Genomic DNA, 12887 nt, shown 5'->3' on the forward strand with positions numbered 1-12887 from the left:
TGGCAAAAGCAGATTTTCTGTTGAGCCAAAGTTGCATTTGTCTTCTGGCTGCTTTGCTCCTTTCCTGCTGGGAAACAAATCAAGATTATACAGTGATTTCAGAATCCATGTCTTTAGTAGCATATAAAAATGAGAGAGAGAACTGTGTGAGTGAATCAAAGGCTTAAGTACTGTGTAAATCAGTGATTTTTAGACAAGAGACTTTTAGGGCACCAGGCACTCTTCTTTTTAATATGAAGTTGTATTTCTTGTGGCTTCCATATCTTATCTCCAGCAGCCCCAGGAGTCTGGCTGGTTACTTGTTCACAACAGCCAAAGTTTTTTATTTGCTTTATCAAACCCAAAGAAGTCCTGGTCACCAACTGATGTTTCTGGGAATGCCACTTAGAGAATAAAGCACTGTAAGAGAACTCTGAATATGCTGAAACAGTAAATTAGCCATGAAAAGTGCCAGTTTACCCATGTTCATGGTGCAAATCCAGTGCTGACTTTTAGCATAGTCAGTTTCCCCCCCAGCCTTTGGAGTCTGGACCAAATCTCATTGGAAGCCCCTGGGAAGTCTTTACATTGATTGGTTGGCCAAGCTTATGGCATGGCTTTTGTTTTTAGCATATCACACATATTCAGTGGTGATTCTCTTTGGAGAAAGAGCGTGGGTGCACTTCAGCACATCTCATATTTGATCCTCAGAATAAGAAGCATTCCCTTTGGCTCTCCAGAGTGGCTCCATGGCTCTGGATGTATTAAGTCTTGCCTGGTTTGTGGTGGTGGGTAATCGGTGCACAATCAAGTGGAATTTCATCTGAATCTGATTTCCCTCTTGGACTAAATCTGAAATACTTAAAAAATAGGGTAGGGGTGGTGGTGGTGGTGAGAGAAAACTAAGAAAATAGTCATTTACTCCATTAAACTTCAAATACTTCCCAAATGTGCGGCTGGTGACACTGGAAAACTTGCTCTTCTTACAAATGTGAAATAGAAACAAGGGCTACTTTTCAGCATGAACTAAAAGCCTTATAATGAACTGTTCTTTCAAGTATTTTTCCCCCATGGAGAAGACTTTCATTAGGTCTAGGGAGCAAAGCAACCACAGACAACACTCACATGTTTACCTGATCATTGAAAAATTAGGAAATAAATTAGGTATTTAAATGATCAAAACCAAATATTTTCCTGGACATACCATCCAGGAAACAACTGTGGTGAGGAATCCTGGGATAATGACTCCAGACAGCTCTCTCCTCATATTTCTTCTGCTTTATTATTTTAAATTCATGTGTGTGTAATCTGTGTCTCCAGTGTATTTGGTTATCAGTCATTACATTTGCTGCCTGCTGGCTAAAAAAGAGAACTAACATCCTGGCACTAGAACAATGAAGAAACATAATGTCTGATAGCAAATTATTAGTGCTGGTCATTGACTCTGATTAATGATCTTAGTTTTATTATACAGTGCAACTGTCAATTAAAAAACCTTGTGGTTTGTATATATAAACACTGTATATGTGCATATGTATGCAGACATACATATATTTACAAAGGGAATTAAAAGAAACAGCTTTCTGTGCCTTTAGAAAATCTAAGATGACACTTCCGAAAGAACTCTAGAAAGTGGGCTCTGCCAGAAACTGAGCTGTGGCTGTCACAATGTGGCTGGCTTAGCAAGTTAAAAATCATGAGCTTATTTCAGTGCATAGTTGGAAGTCAAGATCTTCTGAAAAGCTGATGCCAGTTCTGTCTTCTGATTCTTCTGTTGCTTTTTTTTTTTTTTTTTAATTTAATAGGGCTGTACCTAGCAATGCCTAATTATCTTTTTAAAATAGAAAATAACAAGAGTGGGGAAAAGACCAAGGGTGGGAGCTTTGAGTATTCATTCTTAGTAAAAATTGGAACATGGCCAGAATGGCCTGAGAAAATACCCATCATAGAGAAGCTTGATGCTTGACAGAACATTCCCATGTACTGAGAAATCTTGGAGAGGAAGATAGTCTACAGGAAGTTATAAAACTCTTCAAGATCCAGAGCCTGTTTAGATCCTCTGAAACCTTTTGTATAGCTGGGAAATTTTTTTTTTTTTTTTGCTCTATCCAAGAGCAATTTTTCATGAGATCTCATTTAAGAAATTTTCAGAAGAATGACCAGCTGAGAAGCTCAGCAAATGGGAGTTAGGCCAGGCCATGGAAGAGGTCATTTGTCTGCAGACATGTATGAATAAGGAAAACCGTTTCCCATGATAGATACCACTTGAAAAAAGTTCATTTAGTGAATACTTTTCAGCACCTGACCTGTGGCCTGTGCAATCAGGTTTGCCATCAGTCATATGAACTACATTTGCTTTTTCAAGTGGAGATGCTGTAGGTTACTTGAGAGAGAATTTTTTGCATTCTCTCAAGTCTGGATCACTGAGCATGATGCTTGTTACACCTTCCATGCTTTCTGTTAGATGCTGTTATAATTTGGGAGTTCTTCTCACAAGCAGTTGTCCACTCACTCCATGCTTTCAACTCTGTTCTTCCACACAGCATCATCTAGGGGAAGCACATTCCCCCAGAGGAAGGAATGGATGAGGGAGGGGTATGTGTGTGAGAAAATACTTGCTTCTATTAGTTTTTAAATTTGTCTTTTCTAGTGTAGAGCTGAATTAGGACCACCCTCTGTTGAAATAAAATAGCAATAGCACTGAAAAGAAAATGTATCTTGTAATGTCATATTTTTCATATGTGCTGCAATCCACTGATTTCTGTAAAGGGGAAAATCTCTCCTGATGGATACTTCAGTTCTCTTATCAACAATGTAGAGCTGTTGGAGTGCACTTGCTCTGTATCCCTCTGGTCTGGGAGCTCTCATCCAGAGCCTAGCAGCAGGGCTGAGTAAGGGTGGGTAAATGGAGCTGGCACCTTTTGAAAGTTGCAGTTTGGAGGGGGAAATTATGATGGAAAATCTCTCACTCTTTCTTTAAAACCCTTGTTATTCAGGAAATCAGCGTCTGAGACTGTCCTGGTCTGCACACCCTGTTCTGAGTCCTGGAAGTGTTTTTACTGTGTTTTAAAAGCCTTAAGCATTGTGGCTTTGTAAATCAAACTGAAGCAAGTAATGAATTGTGTGTTGCAGGTTGAATGAATCAACCCTGGAGAACAACCACCACTTGGAAAACGATGCTTTTTCGGACAAGTCCGAGAGAGACAACATAGAGGAGTCAGAGAATGAAGCCCATGAGAACAGCCGGAAGACAAATGAAAGTGAGAGTGATCAGTCAGAAATACAGGGAGAGGTCTCTCCAGGAAGGAAGGGGACCACTTATATTGAACAAGTCTATGAAGAATTTGGAGAGGTAAGAAAACAAAAATCTTGATTGCTCCCTGTTCCTGTTAAAATGTGTCTGTTCATAGTATTTGTCCTTCAGCCTTTTAGCTGTATGGCAGGTAACAGCCAACTTTATGAGTCCCAGTGTTTTACAGACAAAGCAAAGCACAGTTTTCTGCTAAATTACGTGGCGTTATCATGTGCTTTAGTAATTCTGCATTATGAACAGCAGCTCTGCTACTGTGCTTTGGTGTGTTTCCAGCATGAGTGATTACTTTAACCAGTTATTGCATTAAAGATCTGCACAGCATTGGCACATTCATAGAGCCAGCAGGAGGGGGGATTATTATCCTGGGCATGTGTCCTGGCCAATTAGGGCACTCAGTCCTTGTGTGATACAAAATATGACACTTCCCTTTTTTTATTATGCATAGAAAATCCTATTTTTTGTGTCTGAATGGAGCATTTGAGCCACTTGATTGCAAAATGCCAGTTGCTTATCTGAAAGCCATTTCTCATGACATTTAACAGCAGGAGGATGCATTTCTGTTCCACATAAGAGCCTTGCTAGCTGATGTCACTGTGACACCTCTGAGGAAGGCAGTGGTAGAGAGCTGGGGCAGCCAAGCGTGCTGTGTGAGAATCGGTCTGAGCAGGCGGCAGAGGAGCTCTGCTTTGAGCACTCGCTTGCCTGCTGCTTTGAGCAAGGGAGCTGATGGTGCTTCAAAGAAACACACTGCTGGGAAGCTGTTTTTTTTCTTAGAGTCACAGAATAGTAGAACAATTTATATTGGAAAAGACCCTTAAGACCAAGTCCAGTTATTAACTCAGCACTGCCAAGTCCACTACTAAGCTATGTCCCTCAGCACCACACCTACATGGCTTTTAAGTGCCTCCATGGATGGTGACTCCCCGTGATGTTCCAGGCCTGTTCCAAAGCCAGACAATCCTTTCAGTGAAAAAGTTTTGCTAATATCCAATCTAAACTTCCCCTGATGTAGCTTGAGGCCACTTCCTCTTATCCTATCACTTGTTACCTGGAGAAGACACCGACACTCACCTCTCTGCAACCTCCTTTCAGGTAGTTCTAGAGAGTGATAAGGTCTCACCTCAGCCTTGTTTTCTTCAGACTAAACCACCCAAGTTCCCTCAGCTGCTCCTCACAGGACTCGTGCTCCAGACCCTTCACCAGCCTCTTACGCTTTTCTTTCAATGTTCTCCTGAAAGTGTACTGCTAATATTGACAAAAAAAAATATTCAAATATATTCTAATTACACCTAGCTTCTCTTCAGTGCATTTTTTTCTCCTCAAATCCTCTTGCAGACAAATGGCAACTGGGTTCAAACAGGAGATTTTGAATATAGATGAGTAACTACCCAGCAGCAAAATGAAAGCAAACTTAATTTCTGTCAGCTGCTTATTCTGAAATGGCCTTTCTTCACGTGACAAACTTGTCCTAGGTGCTAGGGCAGGCTGATATTTTGGTGTTTTAACAAACATTACAGGCTACACTGATGTGTGTATGTGGGTGTGTGAGAGAGAGATCTCTGCAGTTTTACATTAAAATAAGAAAAAAAATGCTCTACAAACCAAGTGAAAAAGATTGCATTTCTGTTGGAGAGTGACACTTGGTGTGGCATTAAATAAGTCTCTCTGTAGTGTGTCTGCTCAGGCACAGGTAGCATCCAGTGGGCTTCCAAAAAGAATTGCCATGTGGCCTTGGCCAATGGGTGTTTTAAGATTTCTTCAGGAGGTGGGGCTGTCATCACCTGGGCCATGCAGGTAGGACTGGTTATTGAGTCTGAACTCACTGATGAAAGGAATGTAGAGAAAAATAGGTTTTGTGCAATGATGTCACTCCCCTGGGTGGAGATGTAGCAAGGTAAACACGTGTGCTGGAAGTTATGTCAGTCCTCATCTTAAACTGAAATGGCCCTCAGCCTGTGTGTGCAGTTCGGGTGTGGCAGCACAAAGGTCACAGACTGGCACTGTAACATTTTTCAGCTTGGCTGTGAGGGCTCATTTTAAAGGTGTGCGCGTGGGTAGGTGTGTCACTGGCTCTTGGAAGGTCTTTGTGCATTTGGCATTCCAGTTTTGCCTTGTTTGCAGTTGGAATGTGAAGGCAGAGACAAGTGTCAGAAGAACTTAGAGATTGCAAAAGTTGGTCTAGAATACAAAATAAGTACTTTGGTAGGTAGATTGATAACAGAAAAAAAAATTCTAAGCTTGTAGTTTAAACAAGTTATAAAAAGGGTTATTATTTGAGGTTGTTCACATCTACCTGCATCTTTTTCTCTTTCTATTTGTGTCCATCCTGTATGCAGTGATTCATTCTGAGTAACGCTTTGTCCAGTATTCATTCTGAGTAACACTTTGTCCAGCAATTTCAACATGGCATTAATTTCTATTGACAGTGCATGCACACTTGAGAACCTGGATAAATAATGAGAGTTCTGACAGACCTCTGCATTGTAAACCCTAGGTGATGCTGTGGTATTCAATTTCTCCTTGGAGATGCAAGGTGTGCATTGCATCAGACTGTTAAAAGAAGAATTGTACAAAAAATTGAAAAGCAACAGAGTAACAGAGCTTTATTGTTCCTCTATTTGAAATTCCCTCAGCCTGCAAGCGCTGTAGGACTGGTAAACTTGCTGTGACTGTAGAGTTGATTGGGAGCCAACATGGAGGCAATGCTCAGGTGGTGAAAAAGAATGTTTAGTGATTTATACCACCTGAAAATCCTGTTGTGCTGTGCTATGCCCTCTCCCAAACCAAAGTCCATTCCAAAAGTAAATCTGTGCCCTTTTTCTCATAGAAATCTCTTGCCCAAAATCAGTAGAAAGCCTAGGTATTCTCTTTCACTGTTAAATTATGATGCCTAGGGTTCATTAAAATGGAATTTTGTTTGAAAATTTAATTTACCTTCTCTAGTGGTGTGAAAGGCATGTTGCACATCTCATAGACCAATTGAAGGCACAGGAACTACACAGGGCTGAAACCACAGCATAACCCCTGGCTTTTTTTACCTTCACTTCTGCTGCAAAGGGCTCTGAACAGCACTGGCAGGTGCTGGAGGTTTTGTGCCTCTCACCTGGCAGTGGGGCCCTTGCCGTATTGACACACCAATTTGTCTTGTCTAGAAGTTGCAGGACTGCTTCCATTATCTGTTGATTACTTGTTTACTGCCTACATTTTTCTACATCCATCCTAGTGAATCTTATAATCTCTTGTTTGTGGAGAATGGGACTGAGAGGAGGTGCTTCTGTGCATCCCTGAGGCCACAGGGATGCTGTGACAGCTCTGGGCATGTCCACCCCTCTGCAGGGTAGAGTCCCCTTGGCTAATGCTGGTCCATGCTGGCCCCTGACAGCCCTGAGGGGTGTGGAGGCAGTGCCTCAGGGAGCAGCACAACAGAGCTGTGCTCCCTGCCTCGTGCCAGCCTTCCCAGACACCCAGGGCTTTCTGCACCACTCGCTTGATTGCTTTGGGGATTCATTTCTGCTGAGACATGGCTGATGTCTCTCTGCAGTGGTGTAGGTGAGCAGTCACCCTTGTGCCAGGGCCTGGCGGGCTTGGCTCAGCTTGGACCCCGGAGAAATGCACCCACAGGGAATGGTTTTGCTGTTCCTGCCCTGAAGTTCCCTTTGCCTCTGTAGACAGGGGAGTCGTCTCAGACAGAAACCGTCTCTGAGGAGAACAAGAGCCTGATGTGGATCCTGCTGAAGCAGCTGCGGCCTGGCATGGACCTGTCACGGGTGGTGCTGCCCACCTTCATCCTGGAGCCGCGCTCATTCCTTAACAAACTCTCCGACTACTACTACCATGCCGACCTGCTCTCCCAGTAAGCAGCACGCAGGGTGGCCTGAGCTGGCCACTATTCCTGTACTTGTGAAAATATCTCTGTGTGTGCCAGAAAGCTCCCAAGTAATACTGAGGTCACTGGCTTCAACATAGATCAAGCCAGGCACCAGCTGCAGTGACTTTTTACAGATAGACTGCTGCCAGTGAGGGGCAAGGAAGGAAAAGTTAAACTCCAGACAAACCCACCTTTGCACGTGGCCGTGTTTGCCACTTCTGGCTGGAACTGATGGGAATTCAGCCGCTGCCTTGGAGTTTTGCACAACAGAGCTGTGCCACCTCCTGGTGTGCTCGTGTACATACACGAATAGGGGAACGGGACAGAGCAACCAAAATCGTCCAGCACTTCTGTCCCCCAAAGCAATATAATTATCATGGTTAAAAAATAAATAAGAAACATCTTTTAAAACCATTGATGATAGAGGCCTGCTGGGAGCAACAGAGTAGAAAATAGGAAATGTTCTGCTTCCACATAGGACCTGCCTTTTGAATGAGATATGCCTAGTGGATTATAAAACCAGGATGTTCAATATTCTAATAGCAGCACTAGTTACTCATTTTTATTCCACTTTCTCTGGGTAATTACAGAATCATGGTACTTTCAAGCCTTGTTTGTGGTATTTGTACCATCTGAAGTTAAAGAAATAGTTCTTCTCAGTGCTGATATGTAAGAAGACTTCAAGAGGTTTGGAGGTTTTGATAAAAAATTGTTTTGATAAAAATTTGTGGTTTGGGTGATCCTTCTAAATAAATTTTGCAATAATTTACCCAAGTTGATTTTTAAATCTGACTAAATGGTTGGAAATACCAGGAATGCCTTTGGTTTGGTTTACTTCCTGCTTCATCTTTGAGCATTGTTTGAGGTGCTGGCTGAGATGACTTTTCAAAGTCCCTTCCAACCTGAAGTATTGTATGAAATCTCAAAGTACTGATAGAGCTCGTGGAGCACATCAGCTTTAAAGATCTTTTATGAAAGAGGAAAACAGGGAAAAAGAGACCAAAAAAAAGTCTTTGATCTTGATGGCATAGGTTTATTTTTATGACTCACACTGTTCTACCAGCTGTGACTCAATGTTAGTGTGAGAGGCAGTCCCACATTAACCTACTCTAATATCCAATCAAACCTGATATACTCCAGAAATTTTATTGGCCTTTTTGCAGAAATGTGGGGTAAGGAGTGCTGCTTTTGAACAATTCGTGGTGTGCCACGTATATTACTAAAAATAGATATATTTCTGCTGGGAGACACCTTTTTCACTGGCAGCAGCACAGAAGTTACTTCCCTTTACTTGTGGGGAAATAGATTGAAATTGATGTTATTATACTGCTAAGAAGCTAATGTGACGTGTGACAAGTATAAAGAACATTTTATGTTCTGTTCTGCAGGGCTGTCCTTGAAGATGATCCATACACACGAATGAAGCAAGTTCTGAGGTGGTATCTGTCCGGCTTCTATAAGAAGCCAAAGGTAAAATGAGGCATGAAATTGGGGTTGTAATGGGCACTGAAATCTTCTGCTGTGGTTTTGTTTAATTTCTCTGTTGCCTCTCCTTTGAGACTTTACCTCTTTTATTGCTCAGAAGACTTTGACCATTACTTTTAAAACTGGGGTTGCACTTGATTTCAGAGTAGACAGTGAATGCAAAATAGGGGCAATCAACCTCAGAGCCTTTGCACTGGACAGTTAGAAAGTAAAACTGGTCATCAACAAGTAACATGCCCTGGGATGCAAGGTTTTTCCCTTTGCTGAAAACAGGTCTTCTTTTCTCTTTTCAGGCCAATTAGTACCACTGTGCCATGTCCCCACATCAGTGTGCCCTTGCTGTGTATAGTAGCAGCAATAATAAAGTTTGATCATCTTTCATTAGGCAGTATTAAATATTACAGTGGTGAGAATAGCAGATTAATCCATGGCTGGGATGAAAAGATTAGATTAGATGGATATGTAACTAGTTCTTCAGTTTTTGTTCTTGTGATTGACTTTGTGTAGAACATCCAAGAAAAAAAATTACTGTATTGTTTTGTGGCCATCTGTAGCACTGGATTGCAAATCTTCATTTGTAGCAGCTTTTGATTACTTGGTTTTTCAGGGAATAAAAAAGCCATACAACCCTATTCTGGGAGAGACATTTCGCTGCTGTTGGTTTCACCCCCAGACGAACAGTCACACATTTTACATAGCAGAACAGGTGAGTTGCTGTTTGGATGCTCAGCTGTTGCCAACACCAGCCTGCTTGCACCTCCATGCTCAGAAACACACTACTCGTCTCACCCTAGGAGAGGAACCTGAAGCTCTGTGTAAACTGGCAGAGCAGAACCTGGGGTAAATTGGCTGCTGATCTTTTTTCTTTGCAGATTTACAGAAATTGTGTGAGGCTTGGTGGGCATTCAAGACTATAACAGCAGGTCTCCCATGTATAACATCAGTTTCTTCAATAAGTACCTTTTCCATGGGATTCTGCCCTACTGTTTTCTAATTGTTAATAAAATGGGAGTTGTGTTGCCTCTGTCAAAAGGGCCATAAGACACACAACCAAATCTTTCCATTTTTTTATTTCTAAACTTTCTATGATGATTTTAATAGGAGCAAATTGAGGGCTTATCTCCATGTCTTTGTGATTAAATGAAGGACAGAGCTCATAAGTTAACTGGCCTAACAAAGTGTAGTTTGAGATTTATCATGTTAATAAAGGAATCTGGGAACTGTGTGGTCTTTGGTAAAGGGACTCCCAGTTTCACATACATTTTCCTCCTATTTGATTAGATAATTTTAGCTTTGTTAAAAATTTTATTTCAACCACTGCATGCATTTCATGGAGGTTATTCAAATGCTGCACTTCAGTTCTGCACTGTTCATTTATTGTCTTGAAAACCTTACACTCAGCCTGTTGGCCGGAAAGTGATCTCATATGCACAAGCTCAAGAAAATACAGGGTGGTGGAGGAAGATTAGATGTATAATGCTCTCATACATAATAATGGTGTCATGTATTGTGTTCCCCTTTTATTCTGCACCCCCCCCCCCGCTTGGCCTGTGCAGACTGCTCTAAATGACCCCTGCCTGTTTTTATCCTAGGTGTCCCATCACCCACCAGTGTCAGCTTTCCACGTCAGCAATAGAAAGGATGGATTCTGCATTTCTGGCAGCATTCTAGCTAGGTCCAAGTTTTATGGTAAGGCATTAAATGTAGGCCTCTCTCAGGTAATGTTGTGGCGTCAGGTTTGGTTTGTTTTCCAGTCATCCCTGAGCATGTTGAGAGTTAAGAACAAAGAAATGGTTGACAATTCTATCACCAGGATAGTCTAAGTCCTTGTCTTGGCTCTCCTGGCTCTTCCCCATTTCCACCATTTCAGTGTGACACCACTCTGATGTTAAAAGAAATAAAAAATCAGAGAGAAATATTGAGAGCTTTAAAAATCTGTTTTTCAGAAGGCAAAGGCTCACAATACTATATGGGATTGTCAGTATGCACTTTGTACGTACTCATGGATGAGTCACATTTCAGCTGTCTTGCACTCAGCCAACAAACACAAAAGTCTCTGAATATATTTGAACTTTTATCTGGCTCCCAGAATCCTGTGGGGTTGAAGCCCAGACCTTCAAAATGTCCCCCAGTCATTTAATATCAGTGGAACCAGCACAACTCCAGGCTCTGAAACATTGCTGCTCTTTGAAATCAGTTTTTTGTTTAGACCAACATTTCGTAATTACTGTCCTCTGCTGAGTGTGTTTGCCAAAATACTTTAAGATAGTCTTTGCTGTCCTTCTGGCAATTTCATTTGTTACTTGGGAATATCCCCTGTTGCAGCAGACCTCTCATTAGGGGTAGAAATGAGCTAAGACACAGACTCTCATTTAAAAACGTGAAAAGGGTCCTGGTTTATTCTTCCTTATAACTTATCCATCCTGACTCTTGACTACAGCAAGTTCCTACTGTTGGCTTTTCTGACAGACTCCGACTGGTGGCTATTCCTGCTGAAACATGACTGCAAATATTTCCTTGCTGCTTCTGACTGCAGGCTTTTACTTAGCTCGACTGTGACTGCAGGCTCCAACTCTACCACACCCAGACAGACCTCACAGCAGATCTTTTGTAGCAGCAACTCTCTTCCTTGTTTTGTTCTTCTTCCTCAGGGCTCCTCTATTTCCTCAAGGTCTTCCTCTAGGCCTTCTTCCTCAAGGAGCCCCCCTGACGGGCCAACTCAACCGTTTTATCACACTTATCTTTGTTAGTCACAGCTGCGACCCATTAAGGACAAGGCTGTTCTTTGGTAATTAGTACAACTTCTCAGGGGCAAGGTTACTTGTAATCCCTTCTCCTACACCTACAATCCACAATCGGAAAAGTTGTGAGAACTGGAGGACCTAAGAAACTTCTAAGCTCCCACTAATGACTTGTTAAATCTGCTGCTCCTTCACCAAGAGGGGCTAAATGCCAGAGCAAATAAGAGCTGCAGAGTTTGTTAGAACTGCCTACCTCCAGCTGTGCATGATTTGCAGGGTCCTAAATTTTGAGCATTTCATCTCTTCTTTCATTAGTGACCTACATTTGAATGGAAATGCTTTTTCTAAAGTAGGAGGAGGGGCAAAGTATAACGTGACTTATTAATGTGTATGTTTTTTTTTATTTCTAGGCAACTCACTTTCTGCATTGTTGGATGGGAAAGCAAAGCTTATGTTTCTAAGCAGAGGGGAAGACTATATAATCACTATGCCATATGCCCACTGTAAAGGTAAGGCATGGCTCTTCAAATAGGAAGCAAACAGAGTAACAAAATGGTGTCTTGCTGACTAACTTTGCACTGGCTCTCCCCTCTCAAGTAGCTGACACCACAGGGCTCTAGACAGCTCCACATCAGTCACAGCACTCAGCAGGAGTAATCCTCACTGAAGTCTTTCTGATTTACCTGTGCACAGCCCAGGAGAGAATTAGGCCCATCAATGTTAGTTTTCACACTAGGCAGAATCAGAAAAATACTGCATATATGCACTGCAGATAAGATGAAAAGAACAAGACTACATTTCTGAGCTTCTTAAGATAAAAAGTTTTTATTATGTTAACACTGAAATTGCTTGATATGTTTCCTGGCTTTTTGAGGATAAAGGAAATTTCTGACTTCTCTTGCTATTTGTTTGTTACTCTAATCATTGTACTTCTCAGAGTAGGAGCTGCCTCAGGGGCTGGCTGCTGCTGCTGGTGAGGCTTTGCTCTGTGGAGCCAGCGTGTGCTGAGGCTGGGACGTGGCTGCTGATTCACTGCTCCTCAGGAAGCTCTGCATCATTTTCACGGCAGAGTTAAAATCAGCAGTCGAATCCAATTTTGGGGGTTGAGTATTTTTTAATTTGACTCACTGACTTCTCAGTTTATATTTAGAAGGGCCAGGTACCTGAAAATAGTAACCTCATAATATCATGTCCTCTGTGAAGTATTCCTGTGCATAAATCTTCTTACCAATTTTTCTTTTTCTGCAAAAGACTTTCAGCAAACGGTAAACATGTGTAAAAAGTTCTCTACATGACCTCTAGTCTCCCCGATTCTGGTGAATCCCATTTACAGCTTCTCTCTTCATCAATTACCCTGAGAGAACGGACTGGGTCTTTTTAAGCTCAAGTATGAATGAGGTTGCTGGGCACAACTTTGTTTTTCTTGTCCCACTTTCAGCTTGCCACAGGTGCACCTGTGAGTCAAGCTATTTCCTAGCTGGTGTTAGAAATGGGGAATATG

The 12887-nt window shown here is 42.0% G+C and overlaps 1 protein-coding gene across 8 annotated transcripts in view; it reads left to right on the top strand.

Annotated features, from left to right (window-relative positions):
* The window catches only part of OSBPL5 (oxysterol binding protein like 5), a 173945-nt gene that overhangs the window by 147593 nt on the left and 13465 nt on the right, over positions 1-12887 (top strand). For all 8 annotated transcript variants that reach the window (XM_038139070.1, XM_038139072.1, XM_038139069.1 and 5 more), the window contains 6 exons: positions 3112-3331; positions 6961-7145; positions 8549-8630; positions 9253-9351; positions 10238-10334; positions 11797-11895. In XM_038139070.1, the coding sequence (XP_037994998.1) occupies positions 3112-3331; positions 6961-7145; positions 8549-8630; positions 9253-9351; positions 10238-10334; positions 11797-11895 (782 nt within the window). The remainder of the gene's footprint in view (positions 1-3111; positions 3332-6960; positions 7146-8548; positions 8631-9252; positions 9352-10237; positions 10335-11796; positions 11896-12887) is intronic.

Source organism: Motacilla alba, chromosome 5 (assembly GCF_015832195.1).
Source record: "Motacilla alba alba isolate MOTALB_02 chromosome 5, Motacilla_alba_V1.0_pri, whole genome shotgun sequence".
In the NCBI taxonomy this organism is placed as follows: Eukaryota; Metazoa; Chordata; class Aves; order Passeriformes; family Motacillidae; genus Motacilla; species Motacilla alba.